Below are 25,202 nucleotides of genomic sequence, written 5' to 3' on the forward strand. Positions count from 1 at the left end.
CCATTCTTGCAGCAGAAAAAGAAAATTTTCAAGCCTGTACTGAGGCTCAAATTTGATTCAAATAAATGCCACATTTGGAAACATATTTTTATGAATAGTCTTATCTACTTTTAGGCTTATGTTAATGAGTGAGGAATTTATTTTCCGTTTGCCTTTAACTTATTCATTTAGTTTTTAGCTTTTATGTACAACAAAGCATTCAAACAGTCATATTGGTAATAAAAATATTGATTTCAATAATTGTTTGTTGCATATAATAACCAAGTTTTATAGTTATTTTATTTGATAACTCAACTCAACTTTGACAACTATTGTTATTTGTAATTGCGCTAAGAAAATTTTCGTTGTGTTAACATTTGATTTTGTCTTTACTCAATAACTCCCCTGAATACAGAGAAGGGTAGGCTTTTAAACCTTCAAGAACTGTTTTCCTTTGAGATCCTGTGCACTACTTCCATCTAATTCCTACAAATAGAGAAGTTTTGTTCCACTTTCACCAATGCTAGTAGTCAAGTTAATCAGCAAAATAAGCATCTATAGTTAGTCAATTCTAGTTTAGTAGGATGCTTGATACTGTATGAAAAAAAGACTACGAATGTAAGTTTGATGGTAGTTCAAGGTTGTTTTTGTAGAAATTTGAATATCTTGCCAAAATTCATGTTGCTCTACTCTGACATCCAACAAGAAGATATTGAACACTTTCTGGTTTTACTTTGTTTCTCGATTGCTTTACAAGATAACTTTTCACCATCAATTTAAGAAAAAAAGGAATCTAATGCTGCAATATTGCAAGGCAAAGCTCAGAATCATACACAATCCGATTTCAATTCTTATTACATACCAGCTTTAATTAGACATTTCATCATACTTGCCTTATATATCATTTTAAGACAATCTCCATCATGCTACCAAGATATATCTTTCAACCCCAAATGCAAATGTATGTTAAAATTTCTTTATGCCAATCAATTGAACTACTCTGTATGTGACATAATGAAATTAACAGCTAACAGATTCTTATCCTATCTGATATGCCATTTTCCAAAGAAACATTGCTAGACAAAAACGTGTTCACCCAAAAGAGGTTGAAGTCAGAATATTTGAAGCTGCAAAACTGAGTGATCATAGCAGCAGTGCACATATCATGGTACAATGGCATGTATCCCAAAAGAGAGTCTACACCATTATCACGGATCCCACATTCAAAGTAATACTAAAAAGAAGAGGGAAAATTATGCAGAGCAAAGGGCCAAAATATCAGCCACAATTTAATACATGGACTACTAAGAAATAACATTGTCATAAATGACGAAACAAGAAAGTTAATAATTTCAAGATACTAATATTAAGAAGAATTATTGGCATTTTTCCTGGTGAGAGTCTAAGAATTTCTTTGCCAAAAGACAACTAGAATAGACCTGGTCACTAGAAACCTTTACCAACCATAAGCAAAGTTACTAGTAACAATTCGTCTTCCCCATAATAGAAAAGTGAAAAAGTAGAATTTAAGGATGATAATAAACTTCTGTAATAAACTGCAAACTTGTTATAAGAATTGACACAGTGAGCTACAATTTAAAAAAAAAAAAAAAAAAGCTACTCTTTTCTAGATTATAGGTGGTGCTATGCATATGGGTGGGGTATCAACAGAAACTGTAGAGAGCCTAAAGTAGTGGTATGTTCATCATTTGGAGGGACACAACTTAATAGTCAAATAAAGGAAGTGATTGTAGGCTTTGTAGTTCTACTCTAAAAAAATCATACTACCTCCGTTCTAGTTTGTTTGTTCTCTATTCTATTTTGGGATGTCCCAAAATATTGTCATGTTTCTAAAAATAAAAATTATTAGTTTACTAATATTCCTATTATACCGCTACTTTATTTTCAAAACTATTTGAAAAGAAAACTAACTAATATTTAAAAAAATCAATTTAATTGGGGCATCTTTTTAGTTGCCTCATTAAGAATAACTATTTTTAAAAAGCTGATAAATTTATTTAAGGGTAGTTTTGTAAACTTATACATTATTATAAGGCATACAAGACAATAAATGATGTTTTCTTTAAAAGTTTGACTTTTCAAAAAGGACAAATAAATTAGGACGGAGGGAGTATTATATTTTAGGGTAAATTTCACTAACTAGCCTTGAGGTTTGGGGTAATGCCAGGTTCGCAACTTCTCAAAATTAACCAATTTGGTTCCAAGCACAACTTAGGATTTTTTTTTTTTTTTTTCATTTAACCTTATTATTAGAAGAATTTTGTTAGTTGACAAGTTGTGAAAGAAAGTGGAAAACTAGCATCTCGAGTTTTTAAAACTTGAGTTCAATAGCAAATCAAGTTTTAAAAACTCGAGTTCCAGAGTTCTGAGACAGCTGATGTGAATAAAAATTCCACGTGAAATCTAGGTGGAACTCGAGTCTCTAGACTCGAGTTCAAGTCAACCCCAAAAACCTACTTGACTTTAGAAAGAAGAAGCTCCAATCAAGAACCAACCCTACCAATCTCCAGCAAATGTTCAACCCTTCAAAACCCAAAAAGCAACAAGACCCTTTTCAATACAAACCAAGACAACAAAAAGCAAGCAATGCCCTCATAGGCATTAGACCAGCTGAGGTAGTTTTGGTTGAAAAATCAACAAAAAGTCTCAATCTTGTTCATCTCTCTTCCATAGCTTTTTCTTTCAAATCATTCACATCTTTAAGAGTTGTGTGTAATTTATTCAGATCTTTTGCTCGGTGATGGAGGTCATGAACTGTACCATAGATCAACGATTGGGAAGTGCTTGATGGAGACTGGATTTGTGTGTGTCGTGGGTCTTCTTCTTTGTTGTGGATCTTCTTCTTCTTTCCTTCTTTCTTATGGGTTTCTTTCTTTCTTTCTTCTACTTCCTTTCCTTTTTTTTTTTTTTTTTTTTTTTTTTTTTTTTGTGTTTGAACTTTTTTTTTTTTATCTATTTGAAATCGAGTGTAAAAAATTCGAGATTTATGTGGCATAAACCTGTCCAACTCAGCAAACTCAACAAGCAGGAAGCGAGTCTTTAAGCCTCGAGATTTAAATGGAACTCGAGTTTGTAAAACTTGAGATGCTAGTTTCCAATAATCTTTCAAACCTGTATTAACTTACTATATTCTATCCCTTCACAATGTTAGTATGCAAATATCCCCACAACTTAGTCCCTAAATAGCGTTAGTTAGGTAGATATTCTGTGACTCTTTCTTCTCTCTCTCACTCTATCTCAAATCTCTTTTTCCTCTCAAACAACCATAATGACTACCAATACTCAGATGGCAAGACACCCAACCACCAAAGCACAACACACCAAAGGTCCACAATCCACAGACATCGCAATTCATGACACAACCCACAAGTCCGAACTCAAATCGCACCCAAAAAAAACCACCACAACCCACAAATCTAATCGTTGAGACCACAACCATTGGCTCACCACCATCGTTACAAAGCCCACCACCACAAACTAAAACCATAAACCGTAGACCCACGGTCACAGCTACCCAAATCAAACTACTTCAAAAACCCACGGCCAAACCAAACCAATTTCAGCCACCCAAACCACTAAACCCACGCACCACCACTGTTGAAACCAAATCTGTAATTATCGATGCCATGAGATGGCCCCACCACTAGATCAGTGTCATTGTCCCTTGAAGAATGCTTGCCCAAATCTAAGAAGTATCCAAACAAAGGAGAGATTGGGTTTGAATTCTTACCCACAAACCACAATTCACATACATAGAAAATAGACAACACTCACACAACTCAAGGTTCACAAACCCACCCCAGAAACACCAGAAAATTCAACAAAACCTATCTCTTCTTAAACCCAAATCCATCATCAACGAGACCCACAAACAGAAAACCACCACCACCAATTCAAAAAAAAAAAAAAAAAAAAAATCCAACCCACATAGAAAATACCAAATCAAACCTACTCCAAGCCAAACCTCAAATACAGTAGTGCAGAAACCAAGATTCACTGCCGATGGGTAGCTGTTGGTTTCGTCGATTATGTATCGTTGGTTAGAGTGAGAAGAGAGAAGAGAGGTTTGGGTCAGAGAGGAGAAGAGAGACAAGGGAGAGTTAAAAAATTAGGCCCGTTTGATAGAGTTGTTTAACGATTCATTTTCAGTTTTTAAACAATATTATACATTTTCACACATTTTTTTTCACTCACACGTATTTTAAAAAAATACAAATAACATTACTCAAACTCCTCTACCATATGTTTAGGGACTAAATTATGATTGAAACCAAATTGGTTAGTTTTGAAAAGTTGTGGATTTGATTGGAATTATCCCAAAACATGTTTGTGGACTTGATTGGACAAAGTTTGGCTCTAGAACATGCTTGGAGCATTAGGCTCCAACCACTGATAGGAAGATAACAAGACACATATTATTTTCTTATTTATGGTTGAAGTCCAAGGCTCCAAACATGTTTAGAGCCAAACCTTTTCCTATATAACCAAGCCACAATGTACATGCCTATAGTCGAAACAAAGATTCAGCTTGCAGTATCAATTAGATACCGAAATGAAGATTCAACTTAATGCTTTCTTCTTTTTCCACTTTAGGATATAGTTTTGCTTAAACACTAACCAAAACACAACAATTTATATAAGCAAATACATTAAATACTGATACAGACCACTAACATGACAAGCCATGCAACATTAGCCCCAGAAATCCAATACTAAACAAGAGCATAGAAAATCAAAACCCAAAACAATCAAGTAGGAAACAACGAAATTAGCATAACCAAACAAATGCAAGAAATAAATGAATAAAAACACTAATTATTTATAAACCTGAATTAACTAGTGCAGGCAAGGAGCAGAGAAATTAGAGGGGCAAATGGGTGAGAAAGACTCTGTGTCATGCCCCGAACCCAACTATAAAGACAGGTATGTGACAACCGCCACACACACGCTTATAAAGTAAGCACCCTATAAGTGTGCAAGGCCTTCTTAGCATCTAAAATTTATCCTCAAAAATTAAATCAAATAAATCCAAAATACCTCAACAATTTCATTATGAATAGATTTCTAATAATTTAAAAGGAACAAAATTCAAACCTCATGTACATAATGCCAATTGGCCAATAAATATAAAACTATTAGAAGACCATCCAATCCCAAAATTACTAAGCTTCTTTCCTGCTCACAACACAACATCAAAACTCCCAAAACTTGCTATTCTCCACAATCTGAAATTGGAGGGAAAAAAAAGGGGGTGAGTTGACTACTCAATAAGTAACCAAAATCCAAATAAGTTCTATCAAGCAGTAGATTTGTAAAGTAATAAGATGTAATATGAGTCTTCAAAAGTTACAATATACTATGGATTTTTAAAAATAACTAAGGAGTTTCTTAGTCTTAAAATAATGAGTTGCAAATAGATTACATACTTTAATCTGACAAATATATCATAGATGGTTTAGAAAGTAGTCAGTTTTCCATATATTAAAGCTATAACTTACAATATGTTCCAAAAAAATACATAAGCAGTTTTAATGACTCAAAATAGTTCAAACACTCAAACATTTCCAAAATCACGTATGTAGTTTTAAGGACTCAAAATAGTTCAAATATTCAAATGTAATTCATATTCTTAACAATCTTATGACTATGGTCACGCTATATCCCCGTGATTGGACATCAGAGTACCAATGAATAACCCCCATTGGCTAGGTATCAGAATAAATTCATAGTCAAATTGTTCATAATCATATATATGAAATCATAGTTTCTAACAAAATATGTCTTATTTAAATATATATATATATATATATATATATAATCATATATTCAATATTCAAATCTATTTGTGATATTTCTATAATTCTTTACTTTAAATCAATATAGCTAAAAAAAAAAAACAATAAAATAAAATAAATCTTATAATCAATGCTAATATTTATTGGTGGAAATTCTTTATTCTTCACTTTGAATCAGTATAGCTAAAAACAATTAAATAAAATACATCATATATTCAGTAATCAGATATATTTGTGCTAATTCTTTACTTGAAATCAGTAATACAATAGAAATAAATTGTAACAACTGTAAACAATTTTCAGTAGTTAAAATATACAAAGATAAAATCAATTAGGATAAGGTTACTTACCTCCAAAAGCCATGCCAAAAAGAACTTCTCCCTAACACTTCTTCTAAAATCCTTAGATCCCACCTCAATTCCAAGTTAATTCAAAATCCCTGTAGTTTTCCAGGACCAATCAAATGCAAACCCTTTTAGCAAACTAAAAAAAGAATTTATTCCAAACAAGTTTGTCACTTAGATCCTTGGACCTCAAATCTCAATGCCATCCAACACCACAGTGACAACAAGGCAAAGATGCTTTACACGTGAAAAGACTAAGTCCTTGGAAATCTTCATATAATTGGTATTGGCTTTATCTTTTATCCATCAATAAGGAACCTTACAGGACAAATCAGTAATGCCCATAATGGCCCACAAGCATCTAGTTACACTGCCCTCAATAAGAATCATGGGATAAAGTGTTGTTCTTTTAGTGATGAAATTTTTGCTAACTGGATGCATACAGGTTGGCTTCTTAGAAAGGAGAAAGGGAGAGGGGAAGGAGAGGGAGGGGGGTGGACGTCAACTCCACTTAGAAATCTTAGGCGTGAAAAGGTGGCTAGGATTTACATGATACAATTAGGGTATAAATATTACTAACTTCAATACTGGAAATTACTAAGTTACCCCTAAAAATAAAACTCCTTTTTATTTATTTGTTTATTTTGGAACAGGGTATTACAATCTCCCCCACTTATAAGAATTCAGTCCTTTGAATTCATCACAAATTGAACCAATTTATCACGCTTCTACTGCACTACTCTAATGCCACAATTGTATCGATCTATACAAATTTATCACTCATCACCATAGTTCAAAACTATTTCACAACATATGCGTAGGCTTTTCCTCCCTCAAAATTTGTAAAATAAAAAAATTTCCAAAGCAAATAGAGCCATGATGCTTCCGCCGCATAATCTCTTACTCAATTACCCATAGTTTAAGAACAACCATATTACGAAAAAAAAATATAAGATTCTTTAAAGATATACATATCTCTAGTCTAAATAGCTCTCTAAGCTCCTTCCAATATGAATAAAATTTCCAAGGCCCATTCGTATAGATTAACCACAATAACTGATTTTCCATCAATTATTAATTTCAACAAAATTCCAAGGCCTAAGTATTCTCCAAAAATTACAAGAAGGGAAATCCACAATTTTGAGATTCACCATAGACCATTGAATGCTAGCATCCATTTAATTCTATACCTCAAAATTAAGCAGTGCATCCAAAGTTCCAATCCTTCCTAAGTTCAAAACTAATTTACAACATATGCGTATATCACTATATCTTCTCTTCCTCAAGTTTTGTAAGAAAAGAAATTCCAAAATCACCATAATAATCAATTGAGCATTGATATAAGGTCTTTCATAGAACCTCTATCTTAACCATAATTTATCTTCTCAAATAAGTAACATTTATTCACCTTAAATCTCCAAATGTTACTTGGGCTGGAACTCATTAAAGAGCTGGGTTCCTTATAGTTACATTGCCTATTATGAAAACAAATCTCTAAGTATAAATCAGCTAGAAGGGAATAGTCCCTAAAGTATCTCAATCCCTTTATTTATTTATTTATTTTTTTAACCTTACAAATAATAGTCCTAGTAGTCTAGAACTTAAAGAGTACATTGCAAATTATAATCACTAACCATCTGTCAATATAAAACAAAAGGTACAACAATTGACTATAATTCAAATTGTAATAGCCTTTCAAAATAAACTCTCTTGCCATCCCAACTCCTTCAATATCCAATCAAAAATATGGTTCACTAGTCCAATTAAGTACTACCACATACTTGTGTTTTATCCACTTCATTTTCTATTGAGCCAATCCATTAACTCTTATCAGTTAAGTTCAAAGAATTACATTTCTGGCATCAAAACTTATTTCCCCAGGATATTAAACAATCCTCCAAGTCCATAGAAAGAAATTGAGGACCTCAAACTTCTAAGTAATAGAACATGTCTCAAAAACAATTAGGGACAACCTCACACATAAATTAGGCTATGGTAATCCATGTAGGTCAACCCTAACAAGAACAATGATCCAAAAGAAGGTCGGTCCTTAACATTAGAATCCAAGGAAGTCCACTAATATATTACTGAATTCTTTACACACCCTCAGAATTTATATAATAACATATAATATAATGTGAACTACAATAACCACAAATTAATTTTTCCTTCATACTATGAACTATCCATTAATTTCCTTACTCCATATAAACTAAAATCAAGGAGTCATATCTCTAACATCAAACCTTAACCCCTAAATAAAGTTTTACAATAGTCAATTCCCTAATAATGATCAAGCACTCCAAATTCTGAATAGGACATATAGTAAACTATCATTCAATAATTAAACCTCTAAGAATCTCCTACAGATCAAACAAACCTTAGGTAGGTCGACTATATTAGGCAAAACTATCAAATGAGTTTTCAAAAGATCAGTCACAAAACAACAGGAAGATTTCCTTTGCTTCATCTTTTCTCACTCTCTTTTCCTTTTAATGGGAAGAAGAAGTTTTAATAACCAATCTGATCAATTACAAAATTTTCAAGAATAAAATACACCCACTCAATACTAGTATAAGATCATAGAAGTATATCAATTAAAATCCTCCCTTTTGTATTTATAAGTCACGTATGCATAACCACATAGACATAAATATCAAATCCTTCAAATATGACCTGACAAATCATCATATGATGGAACCTCACTTACACTTCTCATCAAGTCATCAAAAGAACACTATCTATGACCTAATAACCTTCACAAACAATAACTGGAATTGTAATACCTAGGGCACAGATTTCATTCTAAATCAAAACCTAGCATAAAGTCTACAAGATCATAACCTAAGCTCTGATACCATTAAAATTGTTTGCCCAGTCACGAGGATATAGCGTGACCATAGTCATAAGATTGTTAAGAATATGAATTACATTTGAATATTTGAACTATTTTGAGTCCTTAAAACTACATACGTGATTTTGGAAATGTTTGAGTGTTTGAACTATTTTGAGTCATTAAAACTGCTTATGTATTTTTTTGGAACATATTGTAAGTTATAGCTTTGATATATGGAAAACTGACTACTTTCTAAACCATCTATGATATATTTGTCAGATTAAAGTATGTGATCTATTTGTAACTTATTATTTTAAGACTATGAAACTCCTTAGTTATTTTTGAAAATCCATAGTATATTGTAACTTTTGAAGACTCATATTACATCATATTACATCTTATTACTTGACAGATCTACTGCTTGATAGAACTTATTAGGACTTTGGTTACTTATTGAGTAGTCAACTCACCCCCCTTTTTTCCCCTCCAGTTTCAGATTGTGAAAAATAGCAAGTTTTGGGAGTTTTGATGTTGTGTTGTGAGCAGGAAAGAAGCTTAGTGATTTTGGGATTGGATGGTCTTCTAATAGTTTTATATTTATTGGCCAATTGGCATTATGTACATGAGGTTTGAATTTTGTTCCTTTTAAATTATTGGAGATCTATTCATAATGAAATTATTGAGGAATTTTGGATTTATTTGATTTAATTTTTGAGGATAAATTTTAGATGCTAAGAAGGCCTTGCATACTTATAGGGTGCTTACTTTATAAGTGTGCGTGTGGCGGTTGTCACATACCTGTCTTTATAGTTGGGTTTGGGGCGTGTACCAATGAATAACCCTCATTGGCTGGGTATCAGACTACCAATGAATAACCCCCATTGGTTTGGGTATCAAAATACCAATGAATAACCCCCATTGGTTGGGTATTAGAATACCAATGAATAACCCCCATTGGTTTGGGTATCAAAGTACCAATGAATAACCTCCATTGGCTGGGTATCAGAATACGAATGAATAACCCCTATTGGTTGGGTATCAGAATAAATTTATAGTCAAATTGTTCATAATTATATATATGAAATCATAGTTTCTAACAAAATATGTCTTATTCAAATATATATATATATATATATATAATCGTATATTCAATATTCAAATTTATTTGTGATATTTCTATAATTCTTTACTTTAAATCAATATAGCTAAAAAAAAAACAATAAAATAAAATAAATCTTATAATCAATGCTAATATTTATTGGTGGAAATTCTTTATTCTTTACTTTGAATTAGTATAGCTAAAAAAAATTAAATAAAATACATCATATATTCAGTAATCAGATATATTTGTGCTAATTCTTTACTTGAAATCAGTAATATAATAGAAATAAATTGTAACAACTATAAACAATTTTCAGTAGTTAAAATACGCAAAGATAAAATCAATTAGGATAAGGTTACTTATCTCCAAAAGCCATGCCAAAAAGAACTTCTCCCTAACACTTCTTCTAAAATCCTTAGATCCCACCTCAATTCCAAGTTAATTCAAAATCCTTGCAGTTTTCCAGGACCAATCAAATGCAAACCCTTTTAGCAAACTAAAAAAAGAATTTATTCCAAACAAGTTTGTCACTTAGATCCTTGGACCTCAAATCTCAATGCCATCCAACACCACAGTGACAACAAGGCAAAGATGCTTTACACGCGAAAAGACTAGGTCCTTGGAAATCTTCATATAATTGGTATTGGCTTCATCTTTTATCCATCAATAAGGAACCTTACAGGACAAATCAGTAATGCCCATAATGGCCCACAAGCATCTAGTTACACTGCCCTCAATAAGAATCATGGGATAAAGTGTTGTTCTTTTAGTGATAAAATTTTTTCTAACTAGATGCATACGGGTTGGCTTCTTAGAAAGGAGAAAGGGCGAGGGGAAGGAGGGGGAGGGTGGTGGACGTCAACTCCACTTAGAAATCTTAGGCATGAAAAGCAAAATCCTTAGGGTGGCTAGGGTTTACATGATACAATTAGGGTATAAATATTACTAACTTCAATACCAGAAATTACTAAGTTACCCCTAAAAGTAAATCTCCTTTTTATTTATTTGTTTATTTTGGAACATTTATTTGTTTATTTTGGAACAGGGTATTACACTTTGAGAGTAAGTATAAGAGAGAACATAAGGACTGTGTGTGTAAGTTTTTATTAGGAACTAAGAATTTCACAGCAATGTCACTTTTGAACTTGGTGGCTGTATATGTCATAAACCATTAATCCATTCGCTTTTGATTTACTTTGGTAACTAGTATTCAATCCTCAGAGTCACAACATTGTAGAAAAAAAAAGAATTATTTTTGAGTAATTGTCATAATACATTTATTCATTTCTAAACGAAAATTACATAACACCTAACATTATAACAGCTCTAGTCAAACTCAAAAACTTACAAATAAAGTTGTAATGAATCTACACCTAAGTTTCACCAACGTCTAATGAATTCAACAGTTTTTCTAATCCATTTTGTAACTCTCTTCTCTCTCAAGAAACATAATTTGTTGAGCACCTCTTCAGCTGTTGGATGGTGGCTTCCTATTGCCGTCAAACTTAGGGCTAGCTTGGTGATTTTCTTTGCTTCAAGCTGATTGCAACCGCTAGTTATCAAAGTCTGATGAAGTACATGTCCACTTTCTTTGAACTCCTCCTCCGCTATTGTACTCACATGTTTGTAATCTGGTCCAATGAAATTAGCCCTCTTTGTGATTAACTGTATTGTAATCACTCCAAGGGCATAGATGTCATTATATGGCATTGATATCCCTGTCAAGACCAATTATAGAAATTCATTTAAAAAATTTATCGAATACATAAAAGAAAAAAGAAAAAAAGGGCAAGGAAAAGCATAAATATGGCAAGTAGATACAAAATAAGAATTTAGGATCATCTATTAGAGTATATTACACACAGCTTTGACATAATAACTCTATCCGTAAATTAAAATTCTCAAAAGCAATCTTAAGATGCACATTCTTAACAAATAACTCAATAAGCTCTACCATAACAAACAAACAAAAAAAGGCAAATCATTTAATATGCTAGTTAGGAAGTAACTAATTACAAGCCCTACCAACTAGCTGTAGCACACGTGCCTAATTATTTAATCATGTGTAATAATTTGTAGACTTCCTACCATGGCTAATATCTTAGCGCAAGTGCTCTTGTTAGGCAACCTGGTTGCACAACTTTAATACAAGACAGGCAGCCATGTGTTGGTCATCTCTAGATGCTTCATTATTTTCAAGGTCTTGTCTTTGTGAAGAAGAGATGAAATGAGTATCATAAGCATTAACTAAACAACAATTAACTTTTGTTAGGTTCTAAATGTTTAGAACAATTGGCAAATCGTGAACACAAACTTGTCTAGATATAGATCTTAGAGTCTATAGGTTTTATTAGACAATGCTCAAGGTGATTCAAGTCAAGATTCAAGAACATACAAGCTGTAGGAAGAAGATTTCATAATCTGTCTGGTTCGATCGATCGAAAGACAGGCTTGACCGATCGAAAGTCGTATCTGCAGAATTTTAATTAAGCCCAAACAGAAGTTCAAGCCCATTTAGGATTAGGGTTTCTAATCTACTTCTCCCAGTATATAAAGGAAACCCTAAGCACGTTTTTGTGTGGCTTTTCAGAGAGAAAAGAGTGTGCCTCTTTTGTATTTAGGGTTTTGTTCCTAAAAAGCTCTCTTATGTCTTCTACCGGTGCTATTCTTTGAAGAATCTCAAGATCCGGTATTGTAGAAGTTGCTTCCTTCTCTTGTCATCAAAGGTGTTGATGATCTAAACCTTCAAGGGTGGTCTTGGAGTCACAAACAGGAGTGTTTGTGTTGCTAAACCTTTGAGTGGGATCTCAAAGTCACAAACGGGGGTGTTTGTGTTTTGCAAAGTCCAAAGAAAGAAGGAGTCCGTGGATTCGGAGTTTGCGCGTGGTCGTGTCAATAAGTTCTACTGGTTGGTAGCATTAGGAAGTCAAGCGGGGGTGCTTGTAAGTCCTTTTGTATGAACTTCGATTCTTTCTAGTGGATTTGCTTTTTACCTTGAGGATAGCTAGGTTAAATCCTTCCCAGGTTTTTTACCGGTTTGGTTTTCCTGGGTGATCATATCATTGTCTTATTTATTTTCCGCTGCTATGCATGATATAATTGTTTGATTGTGATAACCTAGACTTGGAATTTGGACTAAGTAACAACTTGGCTAATTAACTAGGTTAAATTAATTGTTTTAAGGGGTTTAAAAACTGACAACTTTGATTCAAGCACAAACCAAGGATTATGCCAAATATTACTCAAATATCTATTTAAGATCTTAGAATGGACTTTCCAGCTTAAAACAAGCTCATACAGAATATGTGCCTATACACACAATTTTCGTAAAAGATAAATCACATGATCACGAAATAGTGTAACAAATAATCAAATCCTCTGTATGAATCTTTACAATGAAAGAGTACAATAAATTCCTCTGATTTGATCTCCAAGAAACATTACGATCCGAAGGGGTTATGAAGTTTGATCTTGAATCGTGTTTTGATGTCTCCAAGTTGAATGAATAGTTGAACATGCTTGATTTGATGTGAGGGCTATTGACTTGATCTCGAACTAGGTTAAAGGAAAATCCCAACTTTGATTTGAAGAAGTAGGAATAGGCCTTGATGAACAATGGAATTCTTGTGAACTTTAGAGATGACTCTCTATTTTGGCAGAGTGTCGGTAGTGTTTTCTCTTTTAGTGTTCTCCCCTTCCTCATATGAGGAGCCTCTATTTATAGGTAACTCTATAGTCTTTAATTTGGAATTTTCTCTTAGCATTTATTGAGAGTTGAATTATGAATTTAATTTGGTATTTTATTTAATTAGAACTTTCCATATAGGTCTTTTCTTTTGACGTTGCCATATGGCTTTCTTCATTTGATGTTTTCACGTGGCTTGATTTCATTCGCTGATCGTCCACGTCATCATTTGGAGATTAATTTGATCCCAAATATTTTATCATGAACAATTGGATGGTTGTGAATACATCATAAAATTTTGATGTCTACTGATGTGTATTGGTAATAGCTTAATTTTACATATTTATATCATTATTAGAAAGCATTATCATACTTATTTTGAGGTAATTCATGCATTTCATATTTGGTTTTGGAATAATGTCGAATAATCAGTTTTGTACTTAATTAAATCTTATTGCGTGAATTTGTCTTTTGTAAGAGAATGGAATTAAACAAGTGGATTTGTGCAAAGAAGAAAACTAATGGACTTTACTTTTACAAGGGTCATGATGAAGTTAAAGAAGACCAACTCAATTAAATTTAAGTCCAATTGGAGCAAGGAATCAAAGGAAATTTGCACCAAATTCAAGTCCAATTTGGATTAGGATTCCAGACTACACATCAGTTAGTATTTTTGGCAAACTACAAAGTTGTAGCCCTTTAAGTTAACGTTCTAGCCCAACTTGAATCATCTCAATTGGACTTCTGAGCCGAAAGTTATGCCGAAAATACTAACTGATGTGCAGTTTGGAATCCTAATCCAAATTGGACTTGGATTTGGTGCAAATTTCCTTTGATTCCTTGCTTCAATTGGACTTAAATTTAATTAAGTTGATTTTCTTTAACTTTATCATGGCCCTTGTAAAAGTAAAATCCATTAGTTTTCTTCTTTGCACAAATCCACTTGTTTAATTCCATTCTCCTACAAAAGACAAATTCACGCAATAAGATTCAATTAAGCACAAAATTGATTATTCAACATTATTCCAAAACCAAATATGAAATGCATGAATTACTTCAAAATAAGTATGATAATACTTTCTAATAATGATATAAAAATGCAAAATTAAGCTATTATCAATGCCAATCAAGTTTAGGAGAAATTAAGTGAATGCAGTAGAAGAATACAGGGGAAATGGTTATGGGCAGGAGATTTTAACTAGATATTAGCAGCGGAAAATAAACTTTCTATTAAGGTTATAGAGTTGAAAGAAACAAGAGAACTCCACAATCTACTGGATCAAACAGGGATGATTCCTATCAAATCAGGAGGGGGACACTTTACATGGGCTAACAAGGGGCAGGGGGAACAAGAATCATGGAACATATAGACAGTCTTCGTTAATTCAGAATGGTGTTAGCAAGTTTCCCTCATACCGCAGCCTTGACCATGCCAATTGTTGTCTCGGATCATGAACCTTTTGATATTAAATACATATAAAAGACCCCCTTTGTGACAAGACCTTACAGATTTTAGAACAGCGAGGTCATAAAATGAGAATGGGCAAACGAAGTACAAGGCTCACTGGGCAACAAGCTGGTAACAACACTCAAAAGGCTGTCAAGGCACTTAAAGCACTAGAACAAGATTGTCTTTGGCAATCCTTAATAGGAAATCAAAAAAACTTCATGCAAACTTCAAAAATTGCATACAAATTTTGACAAGCTTGGTGGAAGTCAAAAGGAAGGCAGAACTGAGCAACAGCTAGAAAAACTAATAAACAGAGAAGCAATATGAGCAAAAAGGCAGAGCTGACTAGATTATCAAAGGAAAACAGAATACATAGTATTTTCATAATTTAGGTCAGATGAGAAGAAGTAACAATAGAATCTAAACTTTTAAGAGATCCACAAGACGGGCGGATAGAAGACATAGCCCAAATCCAGTCTTTTCTACTGATTGACTTCATTGATAGTGATATATACACCACTCTAGAGGAATGGGCAATACAATAGCTAGAACAAAAATTGATAAAGCTTTCATTGCCAGCACTTACAAAATTTACAACAGGATTGCTGTCAAAAAGATTCACTGTGGAAGTACTGTCGGTCATTTAACAAATGTCACCTCTCAATGTCCCTAGACCAGATGGAACTCCGGCTATCTTTTACAAACAAACATGAGAAATGCCGAGTAACTCTCTAATCTCATCAACTCTATCCTCTTATACACAGGGTTCCTTCTGAAACAGCTAAACAACACTCACATTGTCTTGATAGCCAAAAGGGAGTTGCCAAGAAACCTCTAAGACTTTCGTCCAATTGGCATGCGCAATGTAGCTTATAAGTTAGCCATGAAAGTGCTTGTTAATTGACTCAAGCCGATCATGCAGAAATCATTTTGCAGTACCAAAATGCCTTTGTTCAAGATAGAGCCATAACTGACAAATTTTCCTTCTGGCCAATGAACACCTAAACTACACATGGAAGAAGAAATCTGGTATGAAGGGTTGGGCTGCTATAGAAGTAGACATTCCCAAAGCCTAAAATAGGATAAGTTGGAATATTATTCTTGTAACCATGAAATGTGTGGGGGTTCTCTTCACAATGGCAACAACTCATAACTCAATGCGAAACAATGCTAACCAAAACTCTTGGGCAAGCAGGCCCATAGGGCATATGCAAACAAAGACAAAATTATTTGCAACTTTTGGAGGGCAAAAAATGAAGAAGCAGAAAAATAACATATTGACATCTTAGGAAACATTATGTAAGCCAAAATAACAAGGGGATTGGGTTTTAGAAAAACTGAAACAGTCAACATATGTTTGCTGGCAAAGAAGTACTGGAGATTGATAAATTACCACAGCTCAGAGATTCAAAAGGCAGGTAACCTATAGACATGCGTCGACATGCACCATTGCCCTCATTAGCACAACCAAAATCTATTATTTTTGGAACTCCCTCCTGCATGAATAGAAAATTTAATTCAGCATAAAAAATAAAATAAAAACCTAACTTAAGAAAAAATATTATTAATATTTTATTCAAACAGATATATAGCATTTTCAAGGTTCACTTCCTCACTAACCGCAGTTAAGACAACATTTTCAGGCTTAAGGTCGCCATGGATGATGGGAAAATGATGCATATAAGCCAAACCTGAAGCCAGACCTTTTAATATCTCTATGGTCTCCAGCCAAGTCAATCCTGTAAATTCTCGTAAGTCAAATCCATTCCAAATCAAAACTATAATTTATCCGAGTTCTATATTCTTTACACTATGTACCAACACAAGAAAAACTGATCTCGCCGCAAAAACAGTTGGGAAATTAAACAGTGGGCAAAGCTTACTTCGTTTTACATGCACAATTATCTTTACTAGACGCAGACCCGGGCAATGCACAGGGAAAAAAAACTATTTACTGTAGTGAAAAATACTATTTCTCTTTTAAGAACTCAAATAATAAAGCTAAAAGCTAATGATTAATTAAACCAATATAATTTTTTCCTATCAAGGGTCTTAAATTTAAGTATGAATTTCAAATTTGTGTGTTTTCTATAACAGGAAGTCTCAAACAGTAGGATGATTAAATAAAGATGGATTGAGTATAATATTATTAACAGAAATAGTTAAAAAAAAAAAACCAATAAAATGGACCAAAAATGCAATTGTAATTAAAAGTTAAAAGTGAAATTTCAAGTTCTATTACAATCTCTCACAGCATATTTGGTTCACAAACTACAATCATTGTTACTCATACGGAGTTTGGATTATGCACCTATACTTGCAGTTTAGAATTTTGACATTGAAATTGATAGATGGTAAATTCTCTTTAGAATCATGCATATCCTTTGAGACCTCAACTACTTCAAATACTTTGTTTTATCCACATGACTCTTGGAATCAAAACTCAAATTCAAATAATAAGGTCATCACCATAAAATATAAATGCCTCTAATTTGACAATAAGATTTGACAAACTAATCACTCACCAAATACAATTATTCCTACCAATCATAACTATTTGAGCCAAATATCAAAACTAAAAATCATTTAGATGGAGACAGAGAAATCAAAAATGAAACAAAATTCCTACAGAATGCAATATAGAAAGAGAGGCAGAGACAAACCAACTCTTAGGAACAAAAGTGCAAGAGCGTGTCAGCAAAGAATTAAGACTTGAAGAGACGCCCAAAGAACCAAAAGAGAAGACCATGGTGCTTGATTAAACTTAGGTTCCACTTACAACATTACAAACCACTTAGCTGCCAAGTGCCAATACTCAACTTTCAACAAACACCTGCTGCCCACCAAATTGATACCAAGTGAAGGCCTAAGGCCTTGACACAGCAACTTTGAAAAGTATTATAGGTCCTAATAGTTTATGTTTCAACAGTTTGTACCAATTTAAAAATATGCCAAGCAGAGTACAACAAACATCTATGAGACAAAATAAATACCTTACATGAAACCTAAAGTCCAAAATAAATATATATATATATATATATATATATATATATAGAATAAAAAATAAAGAAGCTTGTTCTACAAATTCTCTCATGACTTTGATAGGGAGAACCCTCAAAGATAACAATATAGCAGTAGTCTTCCTATGCACTTTTCAACTTTGACAGCCCATGAACATATTGGAACTTTTTCAAATTCTTACACTAAAATGAAACACCAATCCATTTGCCTTTCTTAGACTTTGAAGCTTTCGTGAGGACCATGATTTACTTGAGAATAGGAAAATTTTTCATCTGTTTCAATGTTGTTGCAGACTTTGTTTCTTAGCATTTCTCTCCTTCCAAAAGCACTACATAAAGACAACATTCTATTAGACATCTTCTCTAATAAAATATGATCAATAAAAAAAAAATGTTTGCTTCTCCTTCCAAAGGCAACAACAGAGAAGTACACCCCAATAAGAAATTGAATGATTAATAAAATCTCTTAGTTTCCGTTTAGTTAGTTGTGCCCATACTTGTTGAATTATTGTTTAAATCTATTGCCGGAGAAAAGAAGAAGCAACTATTAGACAATATTGTATAAAAATAAAAATGCTATATTTTTTCATCTCAACGATTCGACATACAACATTGTTCATTTTGCACAGATGATAAGTCCTTGACCCTAATTGCACAAAGATTAAACTCACATTGAATAAAGTTAAGTAAGACCCACATTCTTTTTTGCTAAATAATCAAGTGAGAGTGGCCCTTAAACACACTTCAATCATTGAATTTTTAATTCCATTTTAAAGAACAAACCACTTGAAAGATAAATATTCACATAAAAAATAGGCAGGGAAGGGAGGAATTTAGTTTAAATTGTTAATTTTTTTGGATAATTGGTCGTCTCTCTTGATGGTTTTTTTGTGTAAGTTATTCTGTCCTACTAATGATCTTCACACATTTCAAGTCACAGTGAGAGTATAGAAATTTGACAGAAAGTCTCAAACCCATTAATCTTTCTAAGCTTCACAGTGAAGTCTGAAGGGTATCAATAAGATCAAAATGAATTTAATCCTATAAAAGATTAAAAAAAAATGTATAACCACGTCACTTCAAAAACATTTAAGGAGCAACATAATTGGCAATTCAAATATCAAATATAAATTAGAAGAAGAAAGATTTATATTAAGTAATGAAGCACACTTGCAGCCCATGCCCCAATTCCAATATGGCAAAAAACAGAAGCCAAATTCTCAGCCTCAATGCTTAAATCAAGGAGCTAATTTACCACAGATAAAGCATGACAGATTGCCCCCTAATATCACGCCCAATGTCTGACTTTGTTCTTTGCAATTACCTTAGGAATATATTATGCATTTACTTTATAACTTTTCCTTGTACAAATTACTTTCTATACATGATGTAAATAGAATTTCTAATAAACATATTTCAAGCCTGAATCACTGTCTATGATTCCAACAGTATTAAAAGCATGTAATATTTTCAAATTGATCATACCCTTTCTGGCAGAAACAATGGTGTATTTTGTATTGCATGAACATGGCAGTGATCACTTGGACTTCTTCTTTCTAGAGCTGCTAGGTACTGATTCGTCAGATGGAGCCAATGATGCCAAAGCTAATTTGTTATATCAGCATAGTTGATTCCTGTTGTAAAAAGCATTGAATGTTTCTTCAAAGTTTTAAGTAAAAATTTATTTAAAATTGAAAGTGAATAAGAAAAACCTAAACAATGAGAGATGTGGATAAGGGATTCACCACTTAAAATTGAAAGTGAATAAGAAAAACCTAAACAATGAGAGATGTGGATAAGGGATTCACCACTTAAAATTGAAAGTGAATAAGAAAAACCTAAACAATGAGAGATGTGGATAAGAGATTCACCATCATTGTCTAGTTTAAGATTTTAATGGTGACCCAATCATCAAACCTGATAATGTTCATCATTGCTGTATCTTCATCATCAACTTGCGCAGCCTCAGAAGCATGAATACTCCAAAATCCCTATACTTAAAATAAAAATAAAATACACCTAAATATATTAATTGATTTTACAATCTTTAGAAGTATGCACACAATCATAGCACAACTTAAAAATGCTTGCACAGTGACTTAAGTTTCATTAATTTGATAAAAGAAATTCACACATTCTTAAAATTGAAACCATGAATATCAAACCATGTCTAAACCAAAGACCATGATAAACACAATTATGCAGAAAATTCAAACACCAGGAAAAGAATTTTCTTTGATTCTAAAACCCAATCAATATATTATACAATCATACAAAACAAACAGTAGAAGCAAACACCACAACACTACAGTAATAAATCAGAGTCACACTAAGTCGTTGGAATCGCACAAGATAAGACCCAGCAATCAAAAATTCAACACACTAAGAAAAATGATTTATAAAGTAATTAAATTTAACATAATAATCATCCACACCACAGAACGAAAGACGCAATAAAAAGGGAAAAAAAAATCATGCAAAAGAATAGAGCACAAAAGAAACTTGGATTTAGAGATACCTCAACTGAATCGTCTAGCTGCTATTAGTATTTATATATTGTAAGGAGAGGAAGATAGGAAGGAAGTAAAACAGAGAGGTTGCCGTTAGAAGGGAGAGAGGCTGGCGATGATTAAATGTGAAACCGTAGAACAGAGAAGGTGGGGAAGGGTAAAGAACTAAAACGTGGGAGACAGGAAATTAAAACCGTGTGCAACAAAAGGAAAGGAAAAACAAAAAGTTGCAACCGTGAAAGCATAGGGTTTGAAAAGGCTTTGGGTTTGGGCTTTATGTGATATTAAAAATTTGTAAGAAGTGGGCTTTATGGTGAAGATAGGGATGAAAATTATTTTATAATTATCTGTATTTAAAATTGATAAAAATTATTTTAAAATTGTAGGATAAATTTAGAAAAGAAGATAGAAATGACATGGCTGCTGATGTGGCTCAATGTGAGAGTAGTAACATTAAATGCTACGTCTCAGCTTTTAGTAATATATTGATTAAATTTGTAAGAAGTGGGCTTTATGGTGAAGATAGGGATGAAAATTATTTTATAATTATCTGTATTTAAAATTGATAAAAATTATTTTAAAATTGTAGGATAAATTTAGAAAAGAAGATAGAAATGACATGGTTGCTGATGTGGCAATGTGAGAGTAGCAACATTAAATGCTACGTCTCAACTTTTAGTAATACATTGATGATTGGAAATTAAACACTGGGCAAAGCTTACTTTGTTTTACGTGCACAATTATCTTTAGCATAAAGACATCAAGGTCCAAATGCAAATTATTGAACGGATTCGTTCAGATAACTAATAGTCTAAGTAATTTCTGTGCAAAGGAAATAGAAACAATAAACAACAAAGATGATTTATATTCATATAACAAAAAACCATATATATATATATATATATATATATGAAACTTACTAGGAATGGCTGCTTTCAAAGTTTCACCCTCCAAAAGCTCATAAACAAGAAACAGATTGTGCTGGCTTTCAGAAAATCCAATCAGTAAGACCACGTTTGGATGGCGAAGCATTCCCAAATACAATTTTTCAGCCTGACATTAAAAGCAAAACAGAGCAAGTAAAAAAACATAAATGTGAAACTTGAAGAAAACAAAGAAAATGAAAGCCAATGGTAAAACGTAGGTAGCTCCTTTTTTGCTACCTTATATTGTTGGACGTCTTCAATGTTCTTAAAGTGTGACCTCTTCACAGCCACATAGTGCCCAGGCAGTTATGTGGGTTATTCTCTGGAATCATCCCACGAAAAGTGCTTCCAAAGCCCCCACTCTGACCAAGTTGATTGCAAAATTATTAGTGTATTGGGTGAGTTCTTCAACACGAAAATGGACAAGCTCGGCATTTTGATTCACCATGTTCTGATTACCATGTTTTGTGTAGACTATGAAATTTAACGACTATAGAAGAAGATAGAAGATTTAATCCTTTGCGGACTCCTTCCAATTTTATATCGTGCAACCACCGAATTGTATTAGTTCTATATTTGTTACTTGAACAGAATAGTCATTTTAACCCTTGTTAATTACAATCATGTGTATACAACTCATAGTCCACACTCCTCGATCTTTAGACCTATTCACATACTATCATTCAAAGAAAGTCATGTTTTATCTAGCTCATTTCTAGATCTTTAGACCTATTCACATACTATCATTCAAAGAAAGTCATATTTTATCTAGCTCATTTCTAGCTCAATTTTCACATGTTAGTAAGACAAGACAATTTGCAAAATTATTAGCGTATTGGGTGAGTTCTTCAACACGGAAATGGACGAGCTCGGCATTTTGATTCACCATGTTCTGATTACCATGTTTTGTGTAGACTATGAAATTTAACGACTATAGAAGAAGATAGAAGATTTAATCCTCTGCGGACTTCTACCAATTTTATATCATGCAACCACCGAATTGTATTAGTTCTATATTTGTTACTTCAACAGAATAGTCATTTTAACCATTGTTAATTACAATCATGTGTATACAACTCATAGTCCACACTCATCGATCTTTAGACCTATTCACATGCTATCATTCAAAGAAAGTCATATTTTATCTAGCTAGAAAATCTAGCTCATTTCTAGCTCAATTTTCACATGTTAGTAAGACAAGACAGAAGATTTAAAATGAAATTTAATGACTATAGAAGAAGATAAAAGATTTAAGGATTCAGATCTTCTAGAGTTCCTAGGGTACTCTACCAGGTAAATTTCTTTAAATCCTCACCTCTCATTTAAAATTAATGGTTTAAGATGCTGCCACATCATCATTCCACTAACTTACTCTTTTAGAAACATAAAAAAAATGAATAACTTTAGGAAGCAGCCATGATTTTTAACGTTAGCAAACGGATCCAACGTTTTTTCTTTTTCTTTTAACGTTAGCAAACGAATCCAACGTTTTTTTTTTTTTTTTTGGTTCTTCTTTTTGGATGGAACAAATCTCAAACCCAGGAATTTCATCATCCCACAAATTACTCTTGCCATTTTTCCATCTGAATCCAAAAGACACTCCTGGGCAAGAAGAAACCAGACTTTCTTTTACATCTGAAGCCGTGATCTCCTACAGCCTTGAAATTTTCAGTTCTTTCAATCACAAATGATGGATCCACCCAGCTCAATCCCTTCAAACCGTCCATGGATGACCATTGAAAGCCCAATGGAGGCCAGGTATATTAGCTATCTTACTCTCTCTCTATCCTCTGTTCTCTGTCTATTGTCTACTGAGGATTAGTTTCTTCCTTTCTCTTTCTTTTTTTTTTTGTTTCTTTATTCCATACCTGCGGTTGATATTAGATTTTGATTGTTTTGCAATTTCACTACTACAAAACTGTTTAATGATTGGTCATGAAGGGCTGTGTTTTTTTGGGGCTATATCCTCTGCCTGCAAGGTGTTTGATAAATGTTCAAAATAAGTTTTGACAATTGGGACCCCTTTACGTATTGTTGAGTTTTGGGCTCCATGGTGTGGACCATTCCATGTGAAAGATTTAGAGGGAACTATTCTACAATTTTTGTCAATGTGGTGACTTGAAAATTGCATTTCAACCTTAGACTCGGGTTAAATATATTGTTCTTTGTTAAATATATTGTTGATATTGATACCAAGTTTACTATGCCATTCCATTAATTTGTAGCTTCTGATACAAGGAGTCAAAGATTGAAAGTGATGGTGATAGGTATTATTATACTTCTTTAATTAAAATTTTTGTTGATTTTAATATATCCATGTGTTTGCTTGGGCGGTATATCCTATAGAATTCAAATGATTCTATATGGAAGTGGTCATGTGTCTTCAATATAGACTCATGAGCCCTTTTTTTACCCTTCTTATGGTGTGTTGTCTAATTATCAAATTATTAGAGTATTATTCATGCAATGATATAAGGTTCTGTAGCTTCTGCTATCAGTTTTGGTAACTCCATTTACTCTATTTTTTATTTATTTTTAATTATCATCCTATATAATGTACGGAATCCATTGATACAGTAACTAAATTATTATAGTTCATATTTTTTCTTCATGGCTCCCTATCTCATGTGAATCAAAGCCTCACTCCCTTGAACTGCTTTAAGGTACAGGAAGCCAAGTCATCCTTAGCATGTTCTTCTCTATTGTTAGTCTCATGTCACCACAAGAAAATGCAATTTTATTGAGGCTCAAGACATTATCAATAGATAGTTTAAGTTACTCTCATGTCACCATATAACATTTTTATTCTTTGATTACAACCATTTTGTTTGCTGGAATTGGAGTTTTGTTGGTTATAATCTGTTGCTTCTGGAGAAAGTTCTCATTACTTAAGAGTATTAATTTTGGAAGAAGGAATACTGGTTCTTCACGTGGAAAAAGCTTGGTTCTTGAAAACTAGAACTTTAATTTTTTGGAAATAGCCTAAATCTAGAACTTTTGAATTGATTGGTTCTTCACATGGATTCAATGAAATTTGTATGATGAAATTTGTTGATTAGTGCTTATTACCCTTTATTTTCACTCAAATGATAATTTTGAGTCTTCTTTGACACTTTGACACTTATTTGATCTTTACGGTCCAACTTTGACACTTTTTTTTTTTTCCAGATTCTAATTTCAGGTTCACTTGAAAGCTTGGATGTTGATGATCTATGATTGCACACTAATTATGCGGGTGGCTATCACTGAGTAGCATCCACAGTGGCTTTTAGGATTTAGTTCTTTGGAAAAAAGACAGTAGTAAAGATCACAATATTTAAGACGAATATGTATTTATCCCAAAAAAAAAAAAAAATTTAAGAAGAATATGTACCAATAGTGGCTAAAATGCTTCATGTATTACCAATGTTTCAATAGTTATAGATATGTACCAATAGTGGCTAAAATACTTCATATATTACCAATGTTTAAATAGTTATAGATATGTAATGAATAGTTTTTTTTTTTTTTTTTTGAAAGCGATATGTAATGAAT

At 32.8% G+C, this 25,202-nt stretch overlaps 1 protein-coding gene and 1 long non-coding RNA gene across 12 annotated transcripts; one reads left to right on the plus strand and one right to left on the minus strand.

The window, feature by feature from the left end:
• Positions 1 to 11,349: 11,349 nt before the first annotated feature.
• Positions 11,350 to 21,002, minus strand: LOC115960964 (probable serine/threonine-protein kinase Sps1). Of its 11 annotated transcripts, none has more exons than XR_004085265.1 (7): positions 20,751 to 21,002; positions 20,150 to 20,228; positions 19,718 to 19,866; positions 17,876 to 18,561; positions 16,833 to 16,951; positions 16,606 to 16,708; positions 11,353 to 11,795 (listed from the first exon to the last, which is right to left on the minus strand). XR_004085265.1 is itself a non-coding variant. In XM_031080003.1 (4 exons), the coding sequence occupies exons 2-4, from the start codon at positions 16,890 to 16,892 to the stop codon at positions 11,458 to 11,460; spliced, it is 501 nt and encodes a 166-aa protein (XP_030935863.1). In that variant the 5' UTR covers positions 16,893 to 18,561; positions 19,718 to 19,794; the 3' UTR covers positions 11,351 to 11,457. The 11 variants fall into 11 exon arrangements, 1 of the variants encoding a protein (XP_030935863.1); XR_004085267.1 differs by having other exon boundaries at positions 11,354 to 11,795; positions 18,415 to 18,561; XR_004085269.1 differs by having other exon boundaries at positions 11,350 to 11,795; positions 16,833 to 18,561; positions 19,718 to 19,794; positions 20,150 to 20,223.
• Positions 21,003 to 23,169: 2,167 nt separating this feature from the next.
• Positions 23,170 to 25,028, plus strand: LOC115960829. Its single transcript, XR_004085243.1, has 3 exons — positions 23,170 to 23,426; positions 23,894 to 23,935; positions 24,837 to 25,028. It is a non-coding gene; the product is annotated as an uncharacterized LOC115960829 (long non-coding RNA).
• Positions 25,029 to 25,202: the final 174 nt, after the last annotated feature.

This window comes from Quercus lobata, chromosome 9 (genome assembly GCF_001633185.2).
Source record: "Quercus lobata isolate SW786 chromosome 9, ValleyOak3.0 Primary Assembly, whole genome shotgun sequence".
In the NCBI taxonomy this organism is placed as follows: Eukaryota; Viridiplantae; Streptophyta; class Magnoliopsida; order Fagales; family Fagaceae; genus Quercus; species Quercus lobata.